The sequence below is a fragment of the Heptranchias perlo genome, chromosome 9 (genome assembly GCF_035084215.1).
Source record: "Heptranchias perlo isolate sHepPer1 chromosome 9, sHepPer1.hap1, whole genome shotgun sequence".
Taxonomy (NCBI): Eukaryota; Metazoa; Chordata; class Chondrichthyes; order Hexanchiformes; family Hexanchidae; genus Heptranchias; species Heptranchias perlo.
Genome location: NC_090333.1, coordinates 7,956,295 through 7,973,448, shown reverse-complemented (window position 1 = coordinate 7,973,448; position 17,154 = coordinate 7,956,295). Strand labels below are relative to the sequence as shown.

At 43.4% G+C, this 17,154-nt stretch overlaps 1 protein-coding gene across 1 annotated transcript; it reads right to left on the bottom strand.

The window, feature by feature from the left end:
- Nucleotides 1-2,098: 2,098 nt before the first annotated feature.
- Nucleotides 2,099-16,904, bottom strand: LOC137325650 (di-N-acetylchitobiase-like). Its single transcript, XM_067990915.1, has 8 exons — nt 16,773-16,904; nt 12,844-13,026; nt 12,059-12,197; nt 8,377-8,585; nt 6,661-6,832; nt 6,475-6,572; nt 5,153-5,314; nt 2,099-2,512 (listed from the first exon to the last, which is right to left on the bottom strand). Exons 1-8 carry the CDS (start codon nt 16,902-16,904, stop codon nt 2,327-2,329), a joined length of 1,281 nt encoding a protein of 426 aa, XP_067847016.1. The 3' UTR covers nt 2,099-2,326.
- Nucleotides 16,905-17,154: the final 250 nt, after the last annotated feature.

The window sequence follows — 17,154 nt, the reverse complement described above, 5'->3', positions numbered from 1 at the left end:
CGATGATGCCGACTGCAGCATTCCCAGCGACCTGGATATTCCCACCCTCCCAACCTCCCATCACATCAGGGAAGGCCTCCAGCAGATCCTTGGCCGCACTGCCACTGGTAATGCAACCCACCTAGCACTGCTGACCACAGAGGTCACCAGGAGAGGGGTGGTGGTTATCCCTGGGCAGCAGCTGAAGACCTGATGAAGCCTCTTTTGGAGGGTCAGGGCCCCGGTAGTGGGCAACTCTCCCTCTGCCCAGACCCCAAGAATGTACCTTGCTTAGGCCTCAGCAACCTGCCCAACCCTCGTCGACAGAGGGAAATTCGGGAAACCGTGGTGTGATATCCTTTCCTCTTTCTCAGAAGTCGGATTTTCTCAGTATTCTCACATATATATATTGCGCTATTTTCTCAAATAAATACATTTGTAGAAAAGAAATGACTCTATTTGTGCAATTCACCACTCTAAAATGATACGAACATTTATCCTAAAGTAAGTAAAAGAAGAAATTCAAGATCTGAAGTCTTTATTGCTTGTTACCTGATAAGTAATGCAGAATAGGCAAGTTAACGGGTTTGCAGGAATGTGAAGAGGTTACTGAAATGTAAATCTGTCACCAATATCCCTTTAGGAGTGGAAAGGCCACTCATCACTTGGACTTGGAACTTGCTGGTTCAGAGGTCTTTCTACACCATTAACTAAGAGTCTTATTCCATTTTGGGTCGGAATTGCTTCAATGCTTTTGTTTTAAAGCAAACGTACAAATCCTATTGAAACAGCTGGAAATGCTCGAGAGCACAGGATAACGGAAACTAGAAGAAAGAAAAGAAAAAAGAGAACAGAAAAGAAAAAGAGAAAAGATCGAAAAAGAAAAAAGAGGAAAGGAAAGAAAGGAAAGAACTTGCCTTATCATTCTCAAGAAAAAAAGGGAAAAGAAAAAAAGAAAGTTTCCTTTTCTCACCCAGCCCATGATTAACTTGATAAGATGAAGTAATGTTTCCAGCTCTTTCAGCTTTAATGATGCTCACGGGTCCTATTGAGCAGTGTGATCTCCCTGACAGCTCTCTGCATTGCCAATTCAGTGCCTGCTCTAAACTGGTTCCTGTGCCCATTGGTACAATTGCCAGCGGGCTCCAGTCTGCTAACATGGAAAGATTAGATCAGTGGACTGATTCGCCGTCCCCCATTCTGACAACTTTGCTTCCTGTTCGACGAAACGATCACTTTACCTCGAGAAATCAGTTAAAGATATTAAAGATCAAGTATGGTCTTACTTACGTATTATTTAATGACAGCACCAATTTTATTGCCTTCTTTGTCTCATCATTTTCATCTATGAGATGGTTAGACCATAATCTCACGCACAGAGTTCGTCAAACAATATTGTGAATGAAGAAAACTGTGTCAGGAATAAAGACCAGGACAATTCTTGCTGGGTAATATTACAAAGTAAATAAAGATAAAATGGGACACAGACCTCCCTCCCCCCAACACTGAGTTTCACATGTTGGCAACGAGGAGGGCAAGTGATTAACTAAGGACTACTAAATATATGTGCCAAGATTAGACTTGAGGGGAATTTTTTTAACCGGTACCACAACTGTTTTATATTTACACAAACCCCACTTTCCTGGAGCAACACAACTAAAACACTTACTTTGGAAACATCACATTTTATTTTGTGAAATACGTGTTCCCGTAAAAATTTAAATTGCCTTTCAAGAATAGACAATTGTAAAGCACTCAGGTGGAATAAAATTCAAATAGTTACATTGTCTTGTAATATTACAATTAAATAAAAATACTAGCAGTACACAGGATACTATTATCTGGTCCGTTCACCCCCCCTTAATGGAGGAAAGTTGAAAATTAAAGTTATCTTGGTTCAAAATGATAACCAATCAAAATAAAATCATCAAAATCATTGTCAAGAATTAAGATGTGCATAAAACAGACAACACGCGTGTGCATATCAGAATTGGATTATTACCCAACGGGAAAGCTGACTTGTTTTCTAAATTGTAAATAATTAGCGGCGAGATGTTTTAACCTGCACTATCATTAAGCATTATGAAAGTCAATACAGATTTGATGCATTTTGTAAACAACTTGAGATGCCTGAAGTGACCAGATCTTGGAGTACAAATTGTATTCGTACATTTTCTTTTCATTGAATAGAAATTCGTGAGCTCGACAAAATGTTAAATCTGTTCCCTAGATCTGCATTATCTTTAATTTCTAATGTTGGAAGCCAGCTCACTTTTTGCTGAGTATACTTGCAAAATTAAATGATTACATTCTGTTAAGATGAGATGGTTCAACGTCGCCGTTTTCCTCACAAAGGGCAAAGAGCATTCCACATGTCTTCAGTTTGCTTTACTATGAAATGATCATCACTGTAGTTCAGCATATTTCCATTCCACATGCCTATGCCACGGAGTCTCAATTTCTTCATGATCGCTGACTTGATTGAAATGCTCTGTGGATCGTCATACCAGACCTCATGAAATGTATTATTAACCTGCCATAAAAAAATAAAGAGTTACACAGATAGGAGCGAGGGGTTTGGGTCAATGCTCAGTTCGAGACACTATGCTGAAAATCTTCATCAGCAGAAGACAGAATGGACTGAAATGTACGATGAGAAAATGCACAATGACAAATGAGCAAAACAATCTCAAAAATTAGGGACTTACGGCTACGGCCGGCAATTTCCTCAGGGCTTCTCCTACTCCGTCCCCTGACCATCGGCAGAAACTCCATTTCCGTGCACAAACGCGGTTTTCCGCTGCACGTCCACACAAGTAACGGGAACGGAGCAGGAGCAGCTCCAAGTCTATCTTTTTTAACACCCAAACCAATTAAATCATCTGGATGCTGTGCAACATATGAACATAAGGCACACATTGAAAGCACAGATGGGACCTCAGTTTAACGTGTCATCTGAAGGACGGCACCTCCGACAGTGCAGCACTCCCTCAGTACAGCAACTTAGAAAAATCCACATGAACAGCCCAGATGTCAATTCGGATGCAACAAGTCAAAAGATTATGGTGTTTGATTGGGAAAAAAATGATTTGGGGGAAATAGAAAGAGATAGATGACTTGCAAGTCAGAGTTAGCATGGGCCTCCAGAGAAAATGATTTAAAAAAATAAATCGAATTATCCAAGGTCTGATTTAACTCAATGTGGAACATTCTATCATTTCAAAATAATCTTTTCAAATTGCTCAAAGTAACAAAATATTGCAATCGAAAGGTGGAAAACATGATTTCAATGTTACTGCTGAAAGCTCAAGCATCACAGCGTTTGACTGCAGTGCATCAAGTATCTCAGCAAACTTGGCCAACGTCAATTAGACATGTGACTAGGTATTTTTTTATATTCGTTCATGGGATGTGGGCGTCGCTGGTGAGGCCGGCATTTATTGCCCATCCCTCATTGCCCTTGAGAAGGTGGTGGTGAGCCGCCTTCTTGAACTGCTGCAGTCCGTGTGGTGACGGTTCTCCCACAGTGTTGTTAGGAAGGGAGTTCCAGGATTTTGACCCAGCGACGATGAAGGAACGGCGATATATTTCCAAGTCGGGATGGTATGTGACTTGGAAGGGAACATACAGGTGGTGTTGTTTCCATGTGCCTGCTGCTCTTGTCCTTCTAGATGGTAGAGGTCGCGGGTTTGGGAGGTGCTGTCGAAGAAGCCTTGGCGAGTGGCTGCAGTGCATCCTGTGGATAGTACGCACTGCAGCCACTGTGCGCCGGTGGTGAAGGGAGTGAATGTTTAGGGTGGTGGAACCAATCAAGCGGCTGCTTTATCTTGGATGGTGTCGAGCTTCCTGAGTGTTGTTGGAGCTGCACTCATCCAAGCAAGTGGAGAGTATTCCATCACACTCCTGACTTGTGCCTTGTAGATGGTGGAAAGGCTTTGGAGAGTCAGGAGGTGAGTCACTCGCCACAGAATACCCAGCCTCTGACCTGCTCTCGTAGCCACAGTATTTATATGGCTGGTCCAGTTAAGTTTCTGGTCAATGGTGACCCCCAGGATGTTGATGGTGGGGGATTTGGTGATGGTAATGCCGTTGAATGTCAAGGGGAGGTGGTTGGACCCTCTCTTGTTGGAGATGGGCATTGCCTGTCACTTATCTGGCGCGAATGTTACTTGCCACTTATGAGCCCAAGCCTGGATGTTGTCCAGGTCTTGCTGCGTGCGGGATCAGACTGCTTCATTATTTGAGGGGTTGCGAATGGAACTGAACACTGTGCAATCATCAGCGAACATCCCCATTTCTGACCTTATGATGGAGGGAAGGTCATTGATGAAGACAGGACATACCCAGGGATGGTGATGGAAGAGTCTGGGAAGTTGGTTGAAAGATATGTGCGTATGGCTGTGTCAGGCTGTTGCTTGACTAGTCTGTGGGACAGCGCTCCCAATTTTGGCACAAGTCCCCAGATGTGAGTGAGGAGGACTTTGCAGGGTCGACTGGGCTTGGTTTGCCGTTGTCGTGTCCGGTGCCCAGTGGTCCGATGCCGGGTGGTCCATCCGGTTTTATTCTCATTATGACTTTTCGTATCTGGATTTTACAACTGAGTGGTTTGCGAGGCCATTTCAGAGGGCAATTAAGAATCAACCACATTGCTGTGGGTCTGGAGTCACATATAGGCCAGACCGGGTAAGGACGGCAGGTTTCCTTTCCTGAAGGACATTAGAACGCAGTAGGTCGAGAGTGTGTGGTATTTGCTACTGTGCAGTTTTCTTATGTACAGGGCACGCTACCGTCAATCTTTTGTGCTAAATTGATCATCAAATGGGAGACAGGGGCACACATTTCACAAACCAAACAATCGCTAATTTTCACAGGAGGGTCAATATGGGTTGTGCAAAGTGATCGATTTGAAAAGACCACAGCTCATCTCATTTTTTGCAACTGGTCATACACAATGTCTTAACAAACGGAACTGGGTTTGGTGCTTTGTCTGTCAACTCCCATTTTCTTGGCTATTCTCCAACTACACACATTTTCTACTGTATAAACTGTACATTCTGAACTGTGCTGAATCCTGTACACAGGGAATATTGAATCATGAAATACTGCAAGGTTTGCATTCTGCAAAGAATGGACAATGCACAACTCTCCATTGTGTTTTGATTGACAGTCTTACCATGTAGATATAAGACGGGACTTTCTGCTCATCATCCCAATATCTGCCAGTAATTGATTTGTGCACATGCTGTACGATCTCTTTGTATGGGACCTGACGTCCAGCTGCATTACTGCAAGGGGCACCTCGGAAAGGAATCTTTTCCAATACACACCTACCAGTCTGAAAATACAAAAGGATGAAAATATAGTTACTTTGGGAACTTCAAAAATGCAGTAACAACATGACTGATCTCTAAGTGTAAAGAGGAACAATTGGAGAAAAATAAGTTTTAAAATTTGGACAGGAGGGTCTCTCACTGAAATATATAAAATTAAATAGTACATTTATAGACAAGGACAAGGTTGTAATTTCAAATAGACAGCAACAAGACTGAATATAGAAAATTACGGAGTGATGTAATTGACGTGTTTAAGATGATCAAAGCAGTTGATAGGGTAGATAGAGAGAAAGTATATCCTCTGGTGGGAGAGTCCAGAACAAGGGGACATAACCTGAAAATTAGAGCAAGGCTGTTCAGGGGTGATGTCAGGAAGCACTTCTTCACGAAAAGGGCCGTGGAAATCTGGAATTCTCTCCCCCAAAAAGCTGTTGAGGCTCGGTCAATTGAAAACTTCAAAACTGAAATTGATAGATTTTTGTTAGGGAAGGGTATTAAGGGTTATGGAACCAAGGTGTGTAGATGGAATGAAGATACAGATCAGACATGATCTAATTGAATGGCGGAACAGCTTGAGAGGCTGAATGGCCTCCTCCTGTTCCTATGTTCTTATGATCCCTTGTGTTAAAAGGATGAGCTTTGAGAAAAGATTAGAGAAGCTTAAGATTTACAGCCGAGAAGAATGCAGTTAAGGGGAGGCCTCAGTGGAATAAAATGTTAAATAGCACAGATAAGGTAAGCCCAGAGAGCAAGCACTGCAAACAAATAATTTCTCCAGAACAGTGAATCAATGGGATATTTTGCACAGCAACAAGACAATCATAACATCATAGTATCATAGTAAGTACAGCAAGGGAGGAGGTCATTCGGCCCATCATGCCTGTGCTGGCTCGTCACAAGAACTATCCAATTAGTCCCATTCCTCTGCTCTTTCCCCATCGCCCTGTAAATTTTTCCCCTCAAGTATTTATCCAATTCCCTTTTGAAAGTGAATATTAAATCTGCTTCCACCACCCTTTCAGGCAGTGCATTCCAGATCATAACAACTCGCTGCGTAAAAAAAATGTTTCCCCAGATCACCTCTGGCTCTTTTGTAATGGTTTACAATAGTCTATTCTAAATAATTCGGATTACTGAAAGCCAGATAATGACAAAACCTTACCTCAAAAAACTGTGTGCAAGGATAGTCATAACCATACCATGGAACTCCCAACACGAGCTTTCTGGAATCAATTCCCAGATTGATATAAGCGGAGTAACCTAAATGGGGAAAATAATAATGAGGGTCTTAGATTCACATTGATATCGGGCAGGTAGACCCTGAACCAGATGGTCTTATTGTACATACCTGATAAAGTCTGGTAATAGGGAGCATTTGCCTTTGCAAAGCAATTGTCCCACATTTGACTCTGCATATCATAGGACATCACAAATAAAAAGTCACAGGAATTTGCAATTCTCAAAAAGTCATAGCATCGGCCATCAATGCAGTCTGGAGACCAAGGCACGTTAAATGTGACCTAAGGGCCAAAGAGTAACAAGAAGAAGTTAGTTTCATCTCATACCTTATGTTGGATATCACTAGTAGTTATATGGTTTTTATATGCACTCGCACATGGTCCATGGGAACTGTGAATTTAACAGGTTAGGAGTTCGACAGTGTTCATGAATGTATAAAAAGGAACAGGATAAAGTTGGGGCAAATTGTGAGTTAGAATTAATAGGATCCTCGGTTATCAAATATTAATCAGGTTCAATTCCCCACTGCTCACTCACCTTCTTCCTCCAATTTTCTGTCAGTTTTCTCTCCTCCTCTCCAAAAGGCATTAAGTTGTAACCAAATTGTAGTCCCAAAAGGGCCAGCCACACTCCAATACCGAGTCAAAGTGGCCAAAGTTCTTTTACGCGAGGCCAGACATTGAGTGCTGGCAGGCAATTTTAACATGGGTGGGGGGACTAACCCAATTGGTGGCCATCTGCACGGTCACACTTCCAGTGGGAGGTTTCCAGATAATGATCAGATGGTTCATTTGACCTTCCCCGACCCAGTGGCACTCGGGGTAAATTGTGCCCTCCAACATCCCAGCTGAAATCAGATAACTCAGCACGAACCAGGATTTGCATGGCTCATGTAGTCACTGCCTGAACAAGAAGGCATTCGGGAGCCGAAGGTCAAGAATTAAATCACTGTAATCTGAGTTAGCAAAGTCCGTTATGTGCAAACTTCTCAGCAGTAAAAGTCTGCTTCAAACTTTACCCAATAAAAATGCAGCGAGTGATTTCCTTTTTTGCCTACTTAATGGTCCCTTTATTTCAAAGTAACTCATTAGATATAAACTGTGGGACATTTCTGAAGGGTGTTATAGGGCTTGACATTAAGACAAACATTTCTTCCTTTGAAGAAGTGTTTTGACGGAGTAAATAAGGAGAAAATGTTCCCAGTGGCAGGAGGGTTGATAGCCAGAGGACACAGCTTTCAGGAGATTGGCAAAAGAATGAGAGGGGAGATGAGGAGAATTTTTTTTACACAGAGAGTTGTTATGATCTGGAATATAAAACCAGAAATGGTGGTGGAAGCAGATTCAACAGTAACTTTCAAAAGGGAATTGGATAAATACTTGAAGGGGAAAAAATTCCAGGGCTATGTTCTTATGTTCTTATGAACAGGGGAGTGGGATTAATTGGATAGCTCTTTCAAAGAGCCAACACAGGCACGCTGGGCCGAACGGCCTCCTACTGTGCTGGAACCTTCTGAGAACCTATGTGAAAATTACAGTTCGAACTATGCCATCCATGGAAGCTGGAACTCAAGTCACTTGTATCATTCTGGGCTACAAGTGATGCAGCATCAAGTTTGCTGTATATCCAGCTTAAACTGATTCAATCTAAAATTTCTAACCTCAGCAATTGTCAAAGCAGCTTTGTAACAAGATGATGCACTGATAAACAGCAGCGAAAAATCATGATTTCAATTCACTTATCCAGAAAAATATCAATCTTCCTTTATGATTAAGTAGAAAGTAAATTGCTTATCCCCATTTAATTTAAAAAATGGCTTCTTTACCTGAGACCCAGGTATTTCACGGTGGAACACATCCATGGTTTCGGAAACCAGTTGAGGGATCTTGAAATAACCTATAGATGGTTTTTTATCAGCAATGTTCACATCCAAATTGATTCCATCCATAAATTGTCTTTTTGCCAACTGCAATTGCTTATCGACCCACTTTTCTCGGCGTTGTTTGTATACAGTGTTCCATAGTGAAAAAACTCCTGGTGAAGGGTGAAGAAACAACTTCCAATTATAGAGCATCATTCGCACAACATTGTGTCCCAAGACACTTTGCAGGACAGAATTGCCAACATCAGGTAGGAAGTAGTAGAGGAAAATTTAGCTCGAATTTGTATTTACATAGTGCCTGACACATCCTCAGGATGTCCTTAAATGCTTCATCGCCAATTAATTATTTTTGAAGCATAATCACTGTTGCTTTGTAAGCAGATGTGGTCGCTAATTTGTACCCAGAGAGGCCCCACAAATAGGAAATTAGATAAATGGCCAGTTCATCTGATTTGGTGATGTAGGTTGAGGGATGAATGTTGTCCAGGACACCAGGAGAACTCCCTGTTCTTTGAATTGTGCCAATGGGATCTTTTACATCCAACAGAATAGGCAGGTGGAGCCCTTGTTTAAGGTCTCATCTGAATCACAGCACCTCTGAAACATTCACCTGAGGAAGGAGGAAGCCTCCGAAAGCTTGTGATTTTCAAATAAAATCGTTGGACTTGGTTCCAATTTTCACTTGGTGTTGTAAAATTGTTTACAACAGCACCTCTGGCAATGCAGCATTCCCTCAGTACTGCACTTATGTGTCAAGTCCTGGAGTAAACCCAAAACCTTCTGACCCAGGAGGAGAGACACAGTGCTAAAGCTGAGCCATGCTGACACGTGAGGGAAGAGACCAAAGGCGCAGTCAAACAGGTCGGTTTTGATGAGGCTTTCGAAGATAGGAAGAGAAATAGCAAGACAAAGAGGTTGAAGAAGAAGAATCTGGAGTTCAAGAGGGTAACAGCTGAAGGTTCTGCCATTGATGGAGGAAGAGGAGAAATCTCAGCGGCCCAGAGTCGGAAGAATGGAGTGTGTGTGCTGGGCTCTGGACACAATTGGGTCGGGCTTTCATTAAACTGCATTCTTCATTCTAAATCCTGGCATCAGTGGCAGACTGCTGCTATGCCAGGGAATAAAAGTTCCACCTATCTATTTATAGGTTATTAAAAACAGTATGTCCTGTCATCTTTCTGTTCAAAAATTCTTTGTCAACAGTATCTTTTGTTTTTCTATTTTAATTGTGTTCACATCTGGTGACGCCTGTCCTGTCACCTTTGTAATTGGATTTTGCCTATAATGTGGCCTGTGGTTATATAGTTCCACACGACGGCCATCAAGTGATGGTGTGAACAGTTTTTATTTGAAGGCCTCAGCCTGTCTCCAAAGCCTGGACATATCCTTCTCCCTCATATACTTCTGCAGCTTCCCCTTAAATGCATCTATGTCATTTGCATCAGCCACTCCATGTGGTTGCAAGTTCCACATTCTTACCACTCACTGACGAAAGAAGTTTTTCCTGAATTCCCTATTGGATTTATTTGTGACTATCTTATAGTTTTGGATGACCTCTAGTTTTCGACTTGCCCACAAATGGAAAATTATGAAAATATGAACATACGAGAGCTGGGGTAGGCCATTCGGCTCCTCGAGCCTGCTCTGCTATTTGGTAAGATCATGATTGATCTGATTGTGACCTCAACCCCACTTACCTGTCTACCGACTATAACCTTTGACTCCCTTGTTAATCAGGAGTCTATCTAACTCAGCCTTAGAAATATTCAATGACCCTGCCTCCACCACTCCCTGGCAAGGGAGTTCGACAGACTCACGACCCTCTGAGAGAAAAAATTCCTCCACACCTCCGTCTTAAATGGGAGACCCATTATTTTTAAACTGGTGGCCCCTAGTTCTAGTATCTCCCACAAAGGGAAACCTCCTCTCATCATCTACCCTTCTAGTCCCCTCAGGATCTCATATGTTTCAATAAGATAACCTCTCGTTCTTCTAAATTCCAGTGTATGCAGGCCCAACTTATCCAACCTTTCCTCAAAAGATAACCCCCTCATCTGAGGAATCAGTCGAGTGAACCTTCTCTGAACTACCTCCAAGCAATTATTTCCTTTCTTAAATAAGAAGACCAAAACTGCACACAGTATTTGAGATGTGGTCTCACCAATGCCCTGTACAACTGCAGCAAAACATCTCTACTTTTATATTCCATTCCCCTTGCAATAAATGACAATATTCCATTTGCCTTCCTAATCACTTGCTGTACCTGCATACTAACTTTTTGTGATTCATGTACGAGGACACTGATTCCTGTGGCACTCGTTACATCTTGCCAATTCATAATTTTAAAGACCTCTATCAGATCACCACTCAGTCTTCCCTTTTCTAGAGAAAAGAGCCCCAGCCTGTTCAGTCTTTCCTGATAGTTATACTCTCTCAGTTCTGATATCATCCTTGTAAATCCTTTTTGCACTTTCTCCAGTACTTCTGTATCTTTTTGTAGTATGGAGACCAGAACTGTGCACAGTACTCTCAGTGTTTTCTAACCAAGGACCTATACATGATTAACATAACTTCTCTGCTGTGAATTATTTTCCTCCAGAAATGAATCCCAATGATTTGTTTGTGCTTTTTACGGCTTTCTTAACCAAGCATTTCTGCTGAAATGCTCCAGGCAAGTACAGAAGATCGGAATAGGGCGACGATGAGGGAAGCGGTGGTTCGGGCACCTAACTTGCAGGAACATGTGAGGGGTGAGGGACTGATGCTTCCAAAGATGTCAATAGCAGTTTGGTCGCATTCCATTAGACCACCCTCCTCCCCAACAAGACATGTTAGACCCTCCATTCCCCGATCTCCCCAATACTGCCAGATCCCAGCAATCCCTGACCATCTCCTGAGTCCTTGCTGGATCCCACAATCTCCCTCCTCAGAATTCTCCCCCTCCCCTACTCCTAGATCAGAAGACTCCCACTCAGTGCTCACGAATCCAGCAAGTTTGGGAGGTGAAAAGTAGAATAAAAATACATCACCAGTCAATCTCCCATGGCAATGGACAAAGAGAGTCCTGACTTGTGTAGTATTCAGACGAAGCAGGATTGGAGTGTGGGGGATAATTCAACCAGGGTGTTCAGATGTAACTCAGTCCCCATTGTGAAATCATGAATTTTGTCCTGATATTTAATATAATACTTTGATCAATTGTAATTTTTATTTAAATGGCAATTTGAGCTGAAAGATGCAAAACAGAGGTGCTACAGTGCCACCACTGGTGGGGAGGATGTAATTACAGTGCATCAAGTTTACGGAGACAGTTCCCATTATAAATGTGGACAGAGGAATTTATAAATGGAAAAAGTTGCAACAAAAGTGTGAAAAACTTGAGAACAGAAAGTAAGGTTTTGTTGACAGGAGGTGTGTGTGGATATAAGATTTTTCACATGCAATAGATGGAATGTAGAATAATTTGCGAGAGCTGTACCGGAGCTGGAGGGGAATTTCAGCACTGTAATGTCAAAAATAGCAATTCAAGGCTGTGCACTGAATGTCCTTTTATGTGGTTTTCAATAATACAGCTTGCATTGGAAGACAGAAGGACATTTGTTTTTTCTGTGATAAAATTACTTACCTCTCAGGACAACTCGAACTTGATTCGCATGAGCATAACACAAAAGCTCAGGATCGTATGGTCCAAAGGCTGCAATAGTCGTGACCTTAAACCAGTCATAATACTTCCAATCCTTTCCTCCAACATCAAAGACAAAGACCTAGTACAAAATAAAGCAGTCAATTGCAGTAATGAAGGGCAGAAAACTGCCATTTAAAAATAGATATTTTCACAATCAATGGCCCAGATTTTGTTGACAAAATAACGGTGAGGCGAATGGGGCTCGTTTTATTTATGTGTAAATGGTACAGCAACTTCAGGCGAGGGGCAGATACGCAGTTAAACTCAAACAACCACAAGTTGCTGACCGAGTTGGGCTGCTCCGCTGTTAGCTTCACGAAAACAGCATCCAGCTATCTTGCTCAACCTTAAAATGCATTGAACGACGTGAAGTTCATGTATTTGTGCAGGAGATTCAAACTGAACTCGCCATGGAAAGTTACGTCTTTTCCATTCCAGTCTAAGTAACTTTTTAACGACGGTGAATGTGTTCATTATCGGCAATCAAGATCTCTGGCACTGATAATTAACTATTACAAGAGTGGAGTCTCATTCCTTCAGGATTTAATTGCTGTTGGAGATTTTTAAAATGTCAATTTTAAAATTAAAACTTTTTTTCACTTCCCCTTTCACTCACTTCTCAATCCTTGCACTGTTAATTTCACAATCCTTCAATCTCATTGGTTAAGGAACTACCCTGTTTCTTGGCCTGTTCACTCAGCTCCCAAATGCCCTGTTTCACTCACTGCCCCGTTATCAGTTCGCACTTTCAGCAACTTGCCACTCAAAAACGTGCAAGGGCAGGTCCAAGTAACGGCAAGCACCGTTAGATGCCCTGTTAGAGCAAAATTTGGCCCATTATCATTTCCCCAGGTTACGGGGTAAGGAACGGCTGGTGAACTGATTCTCAGGTTGCCACCAATGTCGATCTAAATGCAGCCACCAGAAAAAAAGAATATGCTAAAGAGCAACAACCTCTCAGAACTTCCATCTCCACAATAGTGCAGGTGAGAGGAACTGAACAACATGAGGAAACGGAGCTCACATCCCAATACTCCATTCCAAGTGTTGGTGCTCAATACACTTCAAAAGGACAACTTAAACTAAATAAACTCTTTATACAAGGGATTTTAGTGTTCCAGTTTTAAAAATTTTGCATTCAAGGTACCTGGTGTCAAATCAAGCATTTCTACCATGAGACCAGCAAGACTAGATCAGAATATAGTTCCCGAGAAAGAGAAACAGCGCATACTGCACCAGTGTGACATTTTTCCATTTCCCACACCAACCATCCTGTGTTCTCAAATGAGACTGCCTGTTTAGTGCTGCAGTTTAGTTCATCACAGTTTTGTGATTTGGGCCCTTTGAGTTGGACTGAGACTATCAAACATGCATCATCTGAGCTGACACTTTTGTGCAGTAATGAGAGAGTGCTGCATTGTTGGAGGGGTTGTCTTTTGGATGAGATGTTAAAGTGGATCTAATAGAACGCTGGCAATATTGAAGAGCAGGGAGTTCTCTTGGTGTCCTGGCCAACAATTATCTCTCAACCAACATCAGCAGAAACACATTAACTGTTCATTCATGCAACTTGCTGTTTGTGGGACCTTGCTCTGCACATATCAGCAGAATTGTATTCCAGCACAATCTGTAACCTCATAGCCCGGCATATTCCACTCTCTACCATTATCAAAAAGCCAGGGGATCAACCCTGATTCATTGAGGAGTGCAGAAGAGCATGTCAGGAGCAGCACCAGGCGTACCTAAAAATGAGGTGCCAACTGGGTGCAGCTGCAACACAGGACTACATGCATGCTAAACAGCGGAAGCAACATGCTATACACATAGATAAGAGATTCCACAACAACCAACGGTTCAGATCAAAGCTCTGCAGTCTTGCCACACCCAGTCATGAAATGTGGTGGACAATTGAACAACTAACGGGAGGAGGAGGCTCTGTAAACATGCCCATCTTCAATGATGGCGGAGTCCAACACGTGAGTGCAAAAGACAAGGCTGAAGAATTTGCAACCATCTTCAGCAAAAAGTGCCAAGTAGATGATCCATCTCAACCTCCTCCTGACATCCCCACCATCACAGAAGACAGTCTTCAGCCAATTCGATTCACTCCACGTGATATCAAGAAACAGCTGAGTGCATTGCATACATCAAAGGTTATGGGCCCCGGCAACATCCCGACTGTAGTGCTGAAGACTCGTGCTCCAGGACTCGCGACGCCTCCAGCCAAACTGTTCCAGTGAAACTACAACACTGGCATCTATCCAACAATGTGGAAAATTGTCCAGGTACGTCCTGTCCACAAAAAGCAGGACAAATCCAATCCGGCCAATTACTGCCCCATCAGTCTACTCTCAATCATTAGCAAAGTGATGGAAGGTGACATCGACAATGCTATCAAACGACATTTACTCACCATTAACCTGCTCACCGATGCTCAGTTTGGTTCCCGCCTCCAGACCTCATTACAGCCTAGGTCCAAACATGGACAAAAGAGCTGAATTCCAGAGGTGAGGTGAGAGTGACAGCCCTTGAAATCAAGGCAGTATTTGACCGAGTGTGGCACCAAGGAGCCCGAGTAAAATTGAAGTCAATGGGAATCAGGGGGAAATCTCTCCAGTGGCTAGAGTCATACCTAGCACAAAGGAAGATGGTAGTGCTTGTTGGAGGACAATCATCTCAGCCCCAAGACATTGCTGCAGGAGTTCCTCAGGGCAGTGACCAAGGCCCAACCATCTTCAGCTGCTTCATCAATGATCTTCCCTCCATCATATGGTCAGAAATGGGGATGTTCACTGAATATTGCACAGTGTTCAGTTCCATTCTCAACCCCTCAGATAATGAAGCAGTCCGAGCCCCAATGCAGCAAGACCTGGACAACATCCAGGTTTGGGCTGAATAGTGGCAAGTAACATTCACGCCAGACAAGTGCCAGGCAATGACCACCTCCAACAAGAGAGAGTCTAACCACCTCCCCTTGACATTCAACGGCATTATCATCAACATCCTGGGGGTCACCATTGACCAGAAACTGAACTGGACCAGCCATATAAATTCGGTGGCTACAAGAGCAAGTCAGAGGTTGGGTATTCTGTGGTGATTGACTCACCTCCTGACTCCCAAAACCTTTCCACCATCTACAAGGCACGAGTCAGGAGTGTGATGGAATACTCTCCACTTGCCTGGATGAGTGCAGCTCCAACAACACTCAAGAACTCCACACCATCCAGGACAATGCAGCCCGCTTGATTGCTACCCCATCCACCACCCTAAACATTCACTCCCTTCACCACCGGCGCACAGTGGCTGCAGTGTGTACCATCCACGGGATGCATTGTCGCAACTGTCCAAGGCTTCTTCGACAGCACCTCCCAAACCCGCCACCTCTACCACCTAGAAGGACAAGGGCAGCAGTCACATGGGAACAACACCACATGCACGTTCCCCTCCAAGTCACACACCATCCCAACTTGGAATTATATCGCCATTCCTTCATCGTCGCTGGATCAAAATCATGAACTCCCTACCTAACAGCACTGTGGGAGAACCTTCACCACACGGACTGCAGCGGTTCAAGAAGGCGGCTCACCACCACCTTCTCAAGGGCAATTCGGGATGGGCAATAAATGCTGGCATTGCCAGCGACGCCCACATCCCATGAACAAATTTTTAAAAATTGCCGCTGAGTTTGCCGACAACACTTCAAAAAGTGATTCATTTCATGTGAAGTTCTTTGGGACATCCTGAGGACATGAGGTGCGACATAAATTCAAATTTATTCATTCTTGGAAGCAACAGACAGAGGAGACTTTTATCCCACCCATCTGTCAGAAGAATGTTTTGTTGGTGGGAAGGTGGGGGAAGTGGGATAAAAGCAGAATGAACACATCGAGCCTGCAGGTTATATTGGTGGTGCTCTTGTTGCTGCCACACTGCCCACTTAGTAACATTGCTCTGAAGTAAATACTGACCTCATCAATACAGTCAGCAGTTACAGAGTCATTTTGCAACCAATGTATTTTTTAAAGATCTGTTATGTTGTATTCAGTTTAATCGTGGCCAAGGTCCCAGTTTTACAATGAGTGAAAAAGTCAAATGTCATTTTTATGACATGAGATTCCAGGATTTTCAATATTCTGTGGAAACCACAAACCGGTGACCTTAACCATGGTATTAGACAGACACACTGCAGGAGTTAGATCACACATCATTTAAGACTCTGCACATTGGAGAAATATATTTAAAAAACACATTTTATGGAAGCTGCACTTGTTAAAATATCTTTGCACTGCTCAATACTACTGTTCGTCCTATTTTATACAAACTGTAACTGTACCAATATTAACACTTTAACATACGGATTATAATATGAGACACTTTGCATTTCAACAATAATCGGACATTCCCCCCCCCGACTCTACCCCCATCCCAATAGCTCCACCTGTCCCTCACCCTGACCCACACCCCTCAGACTGTTCCGAACACCCACCCACGACCCACGAACACCCACCCTCGGCCCCCAAACACCATCCCCCAGCCCCCGAACACCCACCCCCGGCCCCCGAACACCCACCCCCAGCCCACGAACACCCACCCCCGGCCCCCAAACACCCACCCCCAAGCCCCGAACACCCACCCCCAAGCCCCGAACACCCACCTCGAACTCATGCTCCACGGTCACGGGTTCGCACAGAGCCCGATCCGAACATGGACAGCCGGTCCCGGAGCCGGAGCAGACCCACAGCACGAGCACGACCAGGGCCTGCACCAATTCCAAACTCCAGCGCATCCTCTCCGCCTGAGCTCTGCCCGATATGAAGATCCACCAGATGCAGCAAGATCATTTATTGAAATCCACCCGGATGTGACTGATGATGACACCTCCTGAGTCTCTCTCTCTCTCTCTGTGTTGGTGGATGTGGCAATCGTGAAATGTTGAAACAATCTTCATACTCTGAAATGCAACATTTAAAGGGACGTTCTCTTCTCCCCCTTCCTCCAAATCTTGGCCAACAGCAAACAGAGTAACAAATAAAGGA